At 35.8% G+C, this 15,769-nt stretch overlaps 1 protein-coding gene across 4 annotated transcripts in view; it reads left to right on the forward strand.

Moving 5' to 3' along the window:
• Positions 1-13,065, forward strand: part of pax5 (paired box 5) — a 53,186-nt gene extending 40,121 nt beyond the window's left edge. For all 4 annotated transcript variants that reach the window (XM_082164601.1, XM_082164603.1, XM_082164602.1 and 1 more), the window contains exons 9-11: positions 4,818-4,904; positions 5,873-5,959; positions 7,546-13,065. In XM_082164601.1, the coding sequence (XP_082020727.1) occupies positions 4,818-4,904; positions 5,873-5,959; positions 7,546-7,628 (257 nt within the window). In that variant the 3' untranslated portion in view covers positions 7,629-13,065. The remainder of the gene's footprint in view (positions 1-4,817; positions 4,905-5,872; positions 5,960-7,545) is intronic.
• The last annotated feature ends 2,704 nt before the right edge of the window (positions 13,066-15,769 follow it).

The following is a 15,769-nucleotide window of genomic DNA, read 5'->3' on the forward strand; positions in this document are numbered from 1 at the left end:
TGTGACACTGAGGACTGAAGTAATGATGCATTTTAAAATATATTCAAATTTTAAATTGTAGTATTTCACAATAATACTTTTTTTATTGTATTTTGATCAAATAAATGTAGCCTCTTAACAACATTAACAAATCTTAATTATTCCAAACTTCTGATTGTAGTGTACAGACAGAGAAGTTTTTCCCATCATAGTGGATTGAGTTCTTTAGGCATATTGCTGAAGAAGGGATTGATGACAAAACTAATAGATAGGCTAATTTTCATACATGTGCCACCCTCATTCTTTCTCTCTCACCCTCTCTCGCTCTTCCTGCTGTAGTCACTCTCCCAATACCCCCTTTTCACCTCTGCTTTATTTCAGTTGAGGTCCCAGTGGGAGGGGGTCTTGTCTTTGCCACTTCCTGTCTCCCCCCATCTGCCAGGTTGACAGCACTCCCAGGGGGTTATGGGATGGAGAAGGGTGGGGGGGTTGTTGGGTGGCTGGCAGAGTGTGGGGCGGGTGGACTGGCTTTGAGTCTTCAGCAGGAGTGGCTGGACTATTAGACCCCAGTCACACAGCTGTCCCTTCTCAACATCAGTAATTTGTTTTTAATGAGAATCATCGCTGACCCTTGACTAATTCATTCATTCTCCTGGAGACTCCCTCGGCCTCCTTTCTTTTAGCCATTTTTTAATCCACAGGCCACTTCAGAATCACAGAAATACACACGGATTTTCTCACTATAGGATATTCATATTCACAAACACAAATGGCTTTGAATACTGTTCGCATAGATGCATGTGGCTTTAAATAATACTAACTTGAACAAATGTTTTCTTCATCTGACATAATTTGAAATTAAAATAATTAGAAATTTTTCTTTTTTTTTAATGGTTAAGGGCTGCCTGATTTTTGTGTTGTCATTGGAACACATTTAACAGTTTTGAATCGTATTTTTGGGTTGATGTTATATATATATATATATATATATATATATATATATATATATATATATATATATATATATATATCATTTAGTCATTTCTGAATAGTAGCCTACTAGAAAAAAGTAGGAGAATTGTAGTCGAAATTTCTTGACACCCTGCAGTATTTCAGTTGTTGTGTCTCCTGTTGAAGGCTGCACCCTCTGGAGGTCACAATTTTTAGCTGCATGCGTCATTGAGGCTGCCTCATTTCAGAAAAATAACCATTACATTCTAAAGTACGAAATAAATTACAGCAATTTACGGCTCATTAGGAATGACAATCAATTTTATAATGGCTACTTTCCTGAAATGAAACATCCTCGATGACGTATGCACCGACAGAAGCAGTACTGCAGTAAAGTTGCAGTATTGGCAAAATTATGATCTTTTAAAACAGGTAGAAATTATTAAATATATTGAATTTTTTTTTATCTTAAAAAGGGACATTGTTTTATAACTAAATTTAACCTATTCATTATTTCGCCGTCAGCGTTTAAAAAAAAAGGGGGGAAAAAAGTTGCCAGCCAGCACCAGCATTTTTGGTCATTTTCACAAAAGTTTCATGGCCCCCAGAATATTTTGTTGTATGGATATCTGAATATGCAAAATCAAAAGAAAGAACATACCCTCTGCTTTTAAACAAACAAAAAAAAAAGTTTTATTCTAGCTTGCATTACTTTTTTTATCAACTCTTGAATGTGGGTAAGTTCAATAAAAAACATTTTGAGCAAAAAAATAAATAAAAATAAATCGATGGAGTAGATCGAGTCCATCAACACCCCCAAAGCTTGCACAGTCCTATACTGGGTCGACATTTCATTCAGTAACATTAGGCAGTTTTGATTTACATGCTGTTTAATGTTATTTTACATTTGCATGTGCTTACATATATCGTTTGCTTCTGCTTCTTCTTTGCCTGTGTTTTGATTAGGAGATAACTATCTCTTGAAGAGTGCCTTCTCTTCAAAAAAACGCGTTCCAAAATTTCCTCACAATTGCTGTCCTGTGGCAAAACATGAGAGCAGTTGCGTTTTAGACCAAACATATAATGGTGACTGAGTGCGACCTGGACGCATCAGTGAATGGTGAGATATTTTGCTCAATAAAATGATCCTGCCAGAAAAATAGCACGAGAACTTTATTAAGTCTGTTCCATCTGTACCATCTCAGTGAGCTTTTATGAGGTTTTACTCATGCGCAGCAAGGTTAATTTTTGTATCAGTGTGGATGAGAAACTTTTATAAAATGTGTGAAAACACTAGTGTGGACAGAGAGCATTTTGAAACGAAAACGGCATTTTCAAATGTATCCGGATTAATGTAGACGTAGCCTAAAATGATGACCGACAAAGAACTGAACAAAACAGGGAATATATACACAAGGCAACTAAATGAGACTTGTAACTACAGTAATTAGCAACCAATGAAACAAACAAGGGAATTAACAAGACTAAACCGAAAGGAAAAACAAGAAACACAGGCACATGAATGAAAACTTTTCTTAGTGTAATATGTAAAAGAATGAAAAATTGTTTAATCAACTACTGTTCTCTTCCCAAATGTGGCTTACCAAGCTAAATTGTAACAAAAATTTGAAGGAAAAAAAATGGCAAGGAGGGATTTCAGTTCTAATAAAGCTACTCAGTAATTAATTTTCTCTCTCAATGTCTCATCAAAGTGTAGGTAACAAATGTGTGCTTGTTTAGCTTCAACATCAAGTGCAAGGTAACAAGTGATATAGTGGAAAATCTCTTGTGCAAAAAGACAAATAGACTGGTATAAAAAAACAAAAGGTCTACGATGAAGGATTGTTCACCAACCCTTGTATCAACTCCCTGAACACAACAAAACAAACCCAAGCCAAAACAACAACATGTCTCTTGTCGTGTCTCCAGTCTGTCACACGGGTGTCTCTGTCGATGCTCTCCCCGGTTGCCACAGTGACTCGTAGGGTCTTGTCGGGTCCCCTCTCTTCAGAGCAAGATCCGTAACCTTGTCTCGTATTTCCCTCCGACTGAATCCCCCATGTTTCCCCCACTTCTGACAAGCATTTATGACCTTGCAACCCATCTCTCTCGCTGGGGAGACCCCATCCCTATTTTCTTCTCCGTCCATAAGTCATCCCCCTCGCTTTCACGAGCATCTTCCCTAAACAACCTGACACGGTTTAGACGCTGTGGCGCAGAGTTGACAGAGGAGAGGTAACCATGCCAACGATCCCATCTAAGATTGTGCTGAAGGTTAAGAGTAGGAACAAAGCTCCAGACATGCACTTTAGATAATCCCATTTCATTTACCTTCAACTATTTTTTTTCCCCTCTGTCTTTATGATGTCACATTTTAATTACTTTGAAGGCAACATTCTCAATATCCCTATTCTTTTATATAATATACACAGTATGCGTGAACTTTTTTATATTCATGTACACAAATCATTCTAATATGCTGATTTGGCACTCAAGAAACATTTCTTATTATCAATGAGACAAACAATGGTTTCCACAAAATATTTTTGTGGAAACTGTGATGCCTTTTTTTCAGGATTGTTTGATGAATAAAAAGTTCAAAAGAACATCATTTAATTTAAATTGTATTATTTTGTAACATTATACGCGTTTACCTTCACTTTTGATCAGATTAATGCGTCAATGCTGAATAAAAGTATTTATCTATAAATAATCTTACTAAGCCCTCATTTATGTCCCTTCATTCTCAGTAGAAACAATCTTAGTCTCTTAAATTAGATGAGATTTAGCTAACTAACTAGCTATTTTACTCTACAGAAACAATACAAATTGTGATGTTGCTTTAAATAAATTGTATTTTAATGAAAGTTCACTTTAGTTATGGTTAGTTGTAATAAATAGAAATTATGAAAACTTTCTCTCTCAGTTGAAATTTATAATAAGCAAAATGAAAATGTCATTATTTACTCTCCATCAAATCGAAGCTAATTTCTACCTGTTTCTAACATTTCTTGTAATTGAGACTTTATACAATCTAAAAAATAAATATTTTTCTTCGTTTGAAGAACATTTCATAACCTAAAGAACCTTTTTTCCAGTATGAAGATCATTTTTTACAATGAAAAGTTCCCATGGATGTTCAAGGTTCTTCATGGAACCATAAGTACCTTTATTTTTAAGAGTGTCTTGTTAGCTTCCTTAAAACCCCAGTTAGCATTTTGCACAGCTTGTATTTAATCAGTTATTTTGAGTACATTGTTATCGTTAAAATGAAATAATCTGAAAAAAAGAAAGATGATAATTTTTGGTAAAACTCCCTAGCTAAAAAAAAAACTGTGCATGAATGCCTTGAATGCTTATTTACAGCTCTCAGATATGATAGATTTATATATTTCACCGCCATTTTTTTGAAAAATGGATTAGTAGTGCCTTTTCTTCTCTCCCTATATCTGCTGGATCCTCTTCCTCCACTTTCTTTCAGAGTGTATCGCTTATTTCTCCTCTCCTTCTCTTTCAGCAGGGGGGCTGACACACAGGGGAGGGGGGCACAAAACCAGCCAGGCAGAACCGACAGAGCGAGAGATGGAAGGAAAGAGAGAGCGAGAGAGTTGGGGCCTCTGATTTTGTGACAGCCAGCAAAGGGAAAGTGTTCCCCAGGGAAAGGGAGAACGAGGGAGATGGGAAAAGAGGGAGAGAAAGAGACATGGAGATAAAGGGAAAACTACACTGAAGCAATGGAGGAGAAAAACTGTCACAAATCGACACTTTCACCTAGCCAATTGGAACTTTTAGGCTCCTACACACTACGTAGGATGTAAAATCAACCTGCTGACTGAACAAATTTACATGCATATCTAATATTTTTATTGTCTTTTCTTAAATTTCAGGAGGAGATTTCTCTGGCAGTCCATACTCCCATCCGCAGTATTCGACATACAATGATTCTTGGAGATTTGCAAACCCCAGTCTACTAGGTAAAAGCTGCTGAAAGCATAACCGTCACTCTGGACAGTGATGGAGCAAACTTTCTCAGCCCATGCTTTTGTAATAATGTGCTTTTAAAGGAATAATTCACCCAAAATGAAAATTCTGTCATTATTTACTCACCATCATATGGAAGCCGGTTTCTGCCTCAGAATAAGAAAATAAATGAAAAGGTAATTGTGACTATATCTACCAATATAACTTTATATTTCAAATTACGACTTTCTCGTAATTGCAACTTTATATACCACAATGAGACTTCATATGTAACACTTCCTACTTTCTATCTCACAGTTAAACATTTAATGCAATTAAAATAATTTGCCCTCATCTGCAAATTCATCCTCCATTCTGCATATTTGAACTGCCGCCATCACTAGTTGGGACTCACGCTAGAACCAATGGACATGAATTCGATTTCAGGGTTTCAGTGAAAGGGAAGATTATCGGAAAATGTAACAACTTCAGTCTGTTCCACACAGAAAGGTTATGTATAACTTATACACTACCATTCAAAATGTTGTGGTCAGTATTTTTATTCTTAAAAAAAAAAAAAAGAATTGTTTTTTATTATATTGTTTTCATCAAGGATGCAAAAGGTGACCGTAAAGACATGTATAATGTTTCAAAAAATATACATAATCACGGTTTTCACAAAAAAGTAGCGCAACTGTTTGCTACAATGATAATAATAAGAGATTTTTCTTGAGCACCAAATCAGCATGACCCAGTCATTGTATATAGAAAAGATTCTATAGATAACAAAATACCAGTTTGGATGGACATGTGGGAGACAGAATTTTCATTTTTGGGTGAACTATTCTTTTAAGTGGAAAATAAAAAGCATTGGCTTAAGAGTGCTTTATTAAAGGATTCATTTATAGTCACTTTTCTAAAATAACTGCATTTTCTGTGAACTATAAACTTATTGTTGTATGTGTGTGCACTTTCTTCTCAGTGTTCCAGCAGGAGTACGGTTCTTTACTGGGCTCGGAGAGAGCAGCTTCATCGGGTCTATTCTCCGGCCAAACCCCACAACCCACAGGTACCAAAACATACCATGTGTTTTTGCATGTAGGGTGCACAGAATAAGTGTTTTTAGAAGAACCTGCCCCGATCAGCAAAACCTCAGACTGACACATCTGTCAAGAGCAAGGTGAAGGTGCATAGGCTTAAAAACAGTAATATGTGTGTAAGAGAGAGCCACAGAGCTGACCTTAACGTTCCCAATGGACAAGGGGTTCCTTGGAGATTTCATGATTTTTTGCTTTGTGTGTCAAGAAAGAGACCCTGATTTGACAGAAGTTTGACAGTGTTTGTGTGAAGTGCTCCAAGGCAAAGTTTAGTGTCTATTAGGGCTGGGATATATCGTTTTATTGAAATCTCTGTTTTAATGCTCTCATCTTAGTAGTGAGGCAAGGAATAATTGTTAATCTACTTAAACTTACTGGGCACAAAAAAGTACTGTAAATCATTGCAATAATCACAATGTTGCATAATATTGTTGTCAGCAAAATAATTGTGAATGGGCTATAGTTTAAAAAAATATATTTGAAATATATCCCTATAGTATCTATGACATTGTGATATACCTCACGCTCTCAAACCCGGTTTTACCAAAACACAAAAGCTACTTAATCACACTCATATAATCTTCATTTCCAGGGAAGACAAACACACACATCCACCATATTTCTCCCAATTTCAAACTCTTTACCTCCGGCAATAAAGACTAAGCAGCGTCGTTGTCCCTGTACTCTGTTATACCCTTCACTCATGCCCGCTGTCTCTGTGTGGAATAAAGAAAAATAATTCCTGCTAAAACTAAATATGATACTAAAGACATTTCTGGGTCTAAGGGGTCCATCAGCACTTAATGCCAACACAGACTGATCAAGAAGGATCATGTGTCCTATAGAGCAGAAATGGTCTTTTCCCAGCAGAAACTGAGCTGATGATGATGGTGTCATTTCAAATAAATGGAAGGGTGACATGATTGTGGGGGACGTACCCTGGGCGGTAAATCCATCATCCTGTAATCATATATATTGTTTGTATTGAATGCATTGCTTCTTATTTAGCATTTATTTAATGTAATCTTTAACTGCTGTTGATTTCAGATAATAGGAGTGCATGGTTAAAAATAAATGCACCGCCACAAAATGTAAAATTTAAAAATGGCTGTAAATAATACATTTAACATGACTTGTTACACTATGGTTAAAAAAATTGGGGCCAGTATGTTTTTATTATTATTATTTATTCAGCAAAGATGCATTAAATTGATCAAAAGTTAAAGTAAAGAAGTTGTTTAATGCTACAGAAGATTTCTATTTCCAATAAATGTTGTTCTTTCCATTCATCAAAGAATCCTGGAAAAATTATGTTTTTTTTACTGTATTTTCCATCAAACAAATGCAGCTTTAATGAGCATAAGATACTTTCAAAAACATTAAAAGCATCAATAAATCTTACCTACCCCAAACTTTTGGTAGTGTACAGAAATATTTAAAGTGAGGTTTAATTTGATCATATAAACAGAGTTGCAAAACCTGGATTAAATTTAATTATTAGATGGGGGCCATTTGTATATCAAATGACTGACAGTTTTTTTTTTCATATCCCTTTTAGGATCTCCATACTACTATAGCGCAGCCACACGAGGACCAGGAACGGCAGCTACAGCAACTGCCACTGCCTATGACCGTCACTGACCAGCCGAGCAGAGGAGAAGAGGAATGGTGAAGGAGTGGGAGAAACAAAAACAAAAAAAGAGGAGTGAGAATGGATTGATAACGCCCACATGAGACTGCCTACATATGGAAGAAAAGAAGTGGAGGAGAAGCAGGAAGGAGAATGGAGAAAGAAAAAAAGAAAGAAAGGAAGAGGTGACAATGTTTTCCTGCCAATTACAATCAATGGTCCAATCAGTAGCTTCAGCTGATGTGTCTAATTTCTGTCCATTAGTGGAAAGTATACACCCATTCACCTGTATTCCTGTGGTCTCACCTCACACTAAGGGGCTGTTTACATGTCACCGTTTTCAACTAAAAACGGAAAACTTTTTATGCGTTTTGACCATTCATTTACACGGCAAAAGCGTTCTGGGGGCCTGAATACGCAAGCTTTTGAAACCGATACCGTTGTGGTCTCCATGTAAATTTCAAAAACGTGAATTTGTGAAAATGGTGACGTCATGCGCATGCATATTACATGTTCAGACTATAGGTGCGTAGTGTTTCTTAAAGTGACATCGCCAACTACTGGCCTGGCCTGCATAATACAGCTTTTTAGTAATTTTCGCGGATCCGTGTGAACGGGGATTGTTTTGACAACATTGTTGCCTCTACGCGAAAAACGCAAAGGAAAAATGTTTCCGTTTTTAGTACATTGTTGTCGTGTAAACGTAGTACCCTAAATCTGTTATTGCTTTTAATTTATCTTCTGTCATTAAAGCCTTGCTTATCCTATCGTCTTTGCATCTCTATGCAGTCTGTTCTTATAGAGATGATCAGGTGTTGGGAGTTGGTACCAGACAATCTACTAGTGGCAGCTTGAGATGACCTACGTGATTTTTGAGTCATTTCATCAACTGTGTGAATGTGGCATCATAATCTGTCTTACTAAACTTGACTAGACGGTTTTACTAGTCCGCTAAAACCATGAATCGTTTTGGAGAGAACCTAAAGTATCAAGTGAATGGAGATTTAATAGAGTTGGACAGATAACTCAGGTCGGAATATTGGCATTATTTACTTTAAAATTAGCCAGCGTGAAGGACAGACCCATTTCACCATTGATCATGGGATGCTTCCATTTGAAATAGGAGTGTAATTACAGTAGAGTTAGGAGAGATATTACTGAAAGATTCTGAAATTAGCCCTGATGCGTAAGCACAAGAATATTTGAGCCCTAAGTTCTAATCTAGGTACCATTCAAACATAATGGACTTCTTGAATAAGATTGTGCGATGCGACGCATATAAATGGGACTGTTTTGTGATTTCAGTCATTAAGTTGGAAAATAGCAGCATTAAAGCACTGTTGTCATGAATGAGAGCACTGTATTTTAAAGACTCCTCTCCTTCCTCAGTGTAGATAAATACTATTTACGTATGTACAGAATACCCTTATTCAACTGTACATTAGTAAGATTTATAGCTATTTATGATGGAGAGTAATATATATAATTGTGTGTAAAAGTTTACTGCAGACAAATGCTACAATGCTACTGCTAGCTAAAGATGTTGCCGTGGAATACGTAGCTGGTTCTCTTTTCAAACCCCTGATGTTTCATTCCAAACGCAAATCAGTTGCAATTAACAGAGCTTGCTGGTATTAAAGCGCTGACAAACTTTTGTAAAGTCGCTACATTTTAGAAGGGGAACACCGTTAGCGATGCTAATGTCCCTAACAGGAAGTGATGTCATACTGTCTGTCCATTCAAAACATCTCCTTAGCCTCCCCAAAGATACTCTTTAGTAGTGCAAATAGACACTCTTAAAAGCACAAAGTGGCAAATCTGTTATCCGGAAGTTACCTTTTTTGTTCATGCTCTATGAGTGCATTTGTTTTTGAATATTCCCTTCATCCATACTGCGCCAAGACAATGCATGAGACCAAGGTGGAGGCCTTACCAAACTCTCTATGTAGCAACATTAATGCTGTACATTCTTCCCTATTTGTCTGTCTGAGATATCCTGTACATCTATCATTTACAATGACAAGAGCTTTTGATATCATTATTGACTAATATATTGATATCTAACTTTAGATTCTAGTAGACGAGCAAAGACAAAAAGTGTGCTTTATTTAGCTATTGTCTGTGATGAGTGTTCCCAGTTCTTGATTTCCTTGTTTTCTTTTTTTTTCAATACACTGTGCATTGCTGAGTAGCTTTTGAAAAAGGAGAACACTGTAGTTGTAGTAGTGAGTCGCAAGCACCAAAATTTTGATGTGAAATAATAATAAGAAAAAAAAAAGTCAAACCTATGAATATATATATATAGAAGTTGATAGTTTTTATGTTTTTATGTTGTTGCTCTGGACTGTAAAGTAGTAATAGGATTTTTTTGTAGACCATAAGTTGCAAGTTATGCAACTCTAAAGAAACCCTTGATGCCGTTTACCACTAATGACTACTGGTGAACTTTGACCTTTTAAACTTTTAGTCTGAGGCATTATGAACCTGAAGTACACCAGCTGAAATCAAGGACAGTGCCTTTATTTTTCTACCGAGTCATCCAGAATGACCACGCGTCACTAAATTGCGAAGCTGTCTGCATGACATAATGAGATCAGAGCTTGACCAACCAATCAATCAACCGATGCCACTGCCCACAATTTTTAACAGTGTTTTTTTATATGCCAATTTTACAGTCTAATTAAAACCCAGCAAACAAACTAGAGGAAAAGATGATACTCATATTATCTATTAAATATTCTAACAGCAAGTAAGATATGATTATCCATTAAAAAAAACATTGTTCTATTATATACAATATTGTACTGACAAGTAATTTACACTAAAAACAGATTAAATGAGACTAAAAAGTTTTAGTAAACTAATAGCAAAGTTATTAGCAAAATCCACAAATGAGACCCAAAAGCTGTTTTATTTTCTGATGATATAACAGGGTACACTCTTAGAAGAAAAGGTTCTATATAGAACTTTAAAGGGTTCTACCAAGCGCATCATATATAGAACCTTTTAGGGGTTCTCATTATAGGGATCATTTTATGGATTTAGTTTTACTTTAGTTTTAATTCATTCGTTTGTTATTTATTTTAATTACATTTTATGAATTAAACAGCTTGTTAACATCCTTTATCACTATAAAAATGTTTTTAAATAACCTGTTAAACATTAAAGTATTATGCAATCATTAAAGACATTTCTCCTTATATAAAACCTTTTTGGCATAAAAGGTTCTCTAAAACTGAGTCAAGAACCCTAGGGTTCTATATAGAACCCCACTGAACCTTTTTTCTAAGAATGTACAAGAGACTCCTGATGGCAACATTAATTCCTTTGTCTTAAAGTGAAAGTTCACACAAAAATGAAACTTCTGTCATCATTTACTCACCCTCATGTCGTTCCAAGTGTTTTTGTGAATATATGGAAAGTAACATTGGACCACTCTGACTTTCATTGTATAGACACTAAAAACACCTATGAATTTTTCCAAATATCTTTTGAAATGTAAATGCATACAGGTTTAGAATGATGTGAGGGTGAACTATCACTTTAAGCACTGAGAATGAATGTTAGATTAATTATGAAGGGATTGCCGTGCCATTTATCTGACAATTTTTGTTTAAATAGTGGCTATGTGTATTTCTGTTGGCTTAAAGTAGAGAGATACAAAATGAAATACACACACGCAGTCCTTTTGTCCTTCGTCAGGTCATGAACACGCCACACATCTCCATCGACATGAACAAAACCTGCTGCACCAGCAAAATCGAAGAACACTCCTTTCTCTTTTCTCATCCCCTCTTATTTCAATTTCTTATTTGCACCCCACCCCCATTTTACTCCCGTTTCCTCTCCGGTGCACCTTTAATCTCATTAGATCTTCCTAACCCCTTCCTCCAATGCCATCAGGATTAGAAATTCTACAAGTTAGCCATTGATCACCTTTATAAAAATCCCCCATTTTCTCTGAGAAGATTAAATTGTAATTGTAATTTTGGTGGCAAGGAAATATCCCAACTTATTAATATCTTTCAAAAGCACCTCACAATACTAGCAGTTCATTTATTTTAGCCTTTTATTACAGGTTTCCCGTTGCACATTTCAGTTTAATCACATGTGTTTAAGTTATAAATAGCATTCATAAAATTATCTTGGTTTTAGATTATTGGCATGCACGTTCATTCAACTTATTTTTCTCATTCACTCTCATTCTCATTCACACAAATGTGGCTAAATATATAACAGGCTTTCAAATATACCTTAAAACAAAGTAGTTTGCTGTCTAAATATGACTCCAAATTGAAAATGTTTCCAAAGTAGAAGCTGAGCATCATGAATGATACACATTTATTCAGTGAACCTGCCTTGTGTGAACAGCCCTCAATTAGTTAGCGTCTCCCAGTTTTCCTCAGTTCAGGAGTCAAAAGCTATTTCCGAAATAAACAAAAATTGGTTAACAATCCTAAAACTGTAATATATTTGGTAATTGATTCTACAAGCGGTATGGCCAGATCAATATTAAAGGTTTCCCCGATTAAAAAAAGCAGACTTTTCAAAACAGAGGACTTGGTTATCACCTTATTGTGGCCTTCTGTGTACAATCGGAAGCTCCTTCTGTAATTACTTGCTAATAGTTTCTTTCCCAATGGGTTCATAAGTATTTTTTACTCGGTTTTTGAAGTAAAGATAAAAGATTTTAAGAAAGTTTGAAACGTTTTGACGAATTTGATAACAGCAATCAGTTCAATTCAAAAGAAAAAGAAAAAGAAATAAGAAAAAAAAAAATCAGACCAATAACATATCTGTAGCATCCACCAAAGTTAGAGATGCCCGGTTTAAAAGTATTCTCTGGTGCAAAAAATGTCAAATTATGAAATAACCAACATGACAGAAAGATGAAGGCAACAGATATTTGCAATGAGTAAATGAATGAACTGCTTCTTTAAGAAATGTATATGTTTTTTATTGAATTTTCTAGTAGTAAAAAACTCTTGGTGTTTTTTCTCTGCGTGTCGTGTGTTGTCTTAATATTTGAATGTATTTACTGCGGAACAAAATTTGCCAAAGATATCATGCCACTTGATTTCAATCTTTTTGGTTCTTCATGACTTAGCTTATTTCTTCATTTTATTAAAGTCTGTCCACAAGCTGGAAATAAATGTGATTTGATATTGATTTTCTAATGGAATTATATTGTTATAGTTATATTATAATTTTTATTATTATGATTTTATTTGTTTGTTTTACTGTTGTTCAGGGTTATTCAATTGTCTGGCATTCCTCCTAATCCCTGATACAGGGTCATAGGCTACTCTGTGTATGTGCATATGAGTGAATGTTGTTTGTGAATTATCAATTTACGTATATTGTAATGTGAAACTAAGAAGTAATTATTTGTAAATATTGGCCATAATTTTATTGGTTCATCAGAATAAAAGTAATTTTTTAAGTTCACAGGTTGTATTAGTATTAATGAAAAAAGCTTGGCTTTCATGATATGGGTCTTTCCCCAGTTATGTAGTAGTTCACACATAGAGGGAAGTTGAAATGTATCAGATGTATAAGATATGGAATTGGGGTTGTTTGTGGGAAAGTGAATGAGTTGCGAATAATACAATTCCATTAATACAGAGTTTATTATCAAGGATGCAAGCATATCTCCTAATGATGTGTGTAGAAATTAACAATTTTAACCAGAAATAATAATAATAATAATAATACAAAAATATGGGTAAAAAGAAAAGCACTCTAGCAACTATTTAAAAAATGTCTTTTCTTTCAACAAGCAATGAAGTTATATTGCTACAGACATGTAGGCTAAGTAGAACTATATGATACAGGTTTCATAAACCTAATTAAAGAAAAACGTTTTAAAAGGCAACAACTGCAGTGTTTTACACAAAAGTTGAAATTAATCTACTTCCCTCTATAGAGCTGCATAAAAACAACCTCCCCACTTTGTGCGAATGGAGCTTACCAGCGCTTCAATTTTGGCTGGTGGCCTGGTCCACGGGAGGTCTTAACGGGGTGATAATGGACCACAAACTGCAATACAACAACAACACGCCACACACACATGAAAAACAGCTTCAGCCCAGCTGGATACACACTCAGCACCAGCTGGGATTTGGTCACGTGCCAGGTTACCATGTCTCTCACACACATTCAGTAACAGTTTTGGGTCACTGCCCGAATACCTTTGCCAGGTTGGCATTTCGGTGCTTGGGTGCATTCCCAGATTAGAAGCACAGTGGCAAATTGTGATTTCTGCAGAGCTTGAGTCTCAGCCAGATAACATGATGAATGAGCACTTCAAAGCAGAGGAGTTCCTCAGGTGTGTACTTTTGTGACTCTGGATATTCTGGATAGTGGATCATTCTCTCCTAGCAGCCCTTTCTAAAGCTCATTAAAGCATCCAGAAGTTACTTAGCCAAATGTGCAGTTGTGTCCCACAAAACCTTATACGTAACTCCCAAATTGATTCTCCAAACCAAGCCAATACACCTTTTCTGATTTCTTACAGATATTTGCTCAGGGATTACTTAAAATATAATGGGCATAATTACCAAAGCAATGTAGTACCACCAGCTGAACATCCCTGCTGAAAAGACCAGCATGACAACATGGAGTCCTGGTTTGCTGGCCTCGCCATCAGGTTGCATGAATTCCATTTGAGATTCAAAAAGTTACAAAATTAAAAAAGTGTCACAAATGAGCTATACGCACATTCATTCAATAGCTATTTTATTAATGTGAATATCACATTAACACAATTTGGTCAAAACTTGATCGTAAAGACACTATCGCTTTATATAGTGGAGCACATCAAGTACAGTAAACATAGGCTGGAATAAAAGAGATTTGTTCTCGTGCCTCAGGCATACACGATTGAGCTCGTATACCATATTTGATGTGCTCTGTGTGTATATACGTTAATCAGTGTTTATATGTGAATAAAAGCCTATATTATAACTTATTATGTCTTTATGTACTTTTTGGTGCTTGAAAATTTTGGGTTGCATGGACTTTCAATGGATGGACAAAAATGATAAGATAATATTCAGACCACCAGCATGATTAGGAGTGTGATATTGCCTTGAAGTGGTTGAGTAAATTATTCAATGACTCACTCACTCATTGCCACCTACTGGTGTAATGATGTAACATGCAGAAAGATCCCCAAATGCACCAACTGACAGTCATTTGCACAAACACAAACAGTGAAAAGTCCAAGTGATGTTGGACTGTATACAAGGACTTTTTGAATGACGCTTGGCCATCCAAAACTTTGCATTATGCAGTTGATAATTATATCACAGTTACACAAATGGCATGTGCATTTAAAGTGCTCGGCATGCTTTAGTAAATATGGAGGAGGAAAACATATGTGAATATTATATCCACATTTGTTAATTACATCCACACCACACTAGCCTTAATAAGACACAGGGAGCTATAATTGAGAGCATACACCAATATGAAGATAAATATAATTCAGAACTGAATTTTAGTCTACAAACTAAAATGAATCATCTGTGTTGGACAAATTTTCTTTCTCTTCATTAGACTGGGCTTCTTCAAGCCTGATTAAATAAATAATCATGACATTTCTATTTTTCCTGTCTATTTTATTTGCTCTTGCTCTGCGAGAAGAGCGCAAGTGGGAGAGATAGCCATTAGAGGGCCAAGAAGCCATGCAAATTAACGTCACTCACAGAGCAGCTACTTCTGCGTGTGTGTGAGTGGAAATGGAGGGTGCTGGTAAGGTAATTGCAAGAGTCTTATTAAGACAGGAGTATAAAGCTGACGTGCAGGTGAAGACACTTGCAGGCACACACATTGACGTACACACACGCTTACACGAGGACACACATGTGCTCTTCCCCTCATACACAAGCAACTTGAGTAACTTGATTACTAAGAGTTTCTTTTTTCTCTCAAATTCACACATGATGGTCGTGAGTGGGCCTTAGGGGAGGCCAAGAGGTTAACAGTCCTTTTCAGGAAAGTGAACTCCCTACAGTAATAAGTTTAAAAAGCTTATTTAAAACTTTTAAATGTCCAAAGAAGTTAGTTGTTATTAAATGCCTGTTCATGTGTTCTGCAATTATAAGAGAAGGACATTTTCTAGTGAATTACGAAGGATTTGTGTTGTTAA

The sequence above is a fragment of the Leuciscus leuciscus genome (genome assembly GCF_965113295.1).
Source record: "Leuciscus leuciscus genome assembly, chromosome: 3".
Lineage (NCBI taxonomy): Eukaryota > Metazoa > Chordata > Actinopteri > Cypriniformes > Leuciscidae > Leuciscus > Leuciscus leuciscus.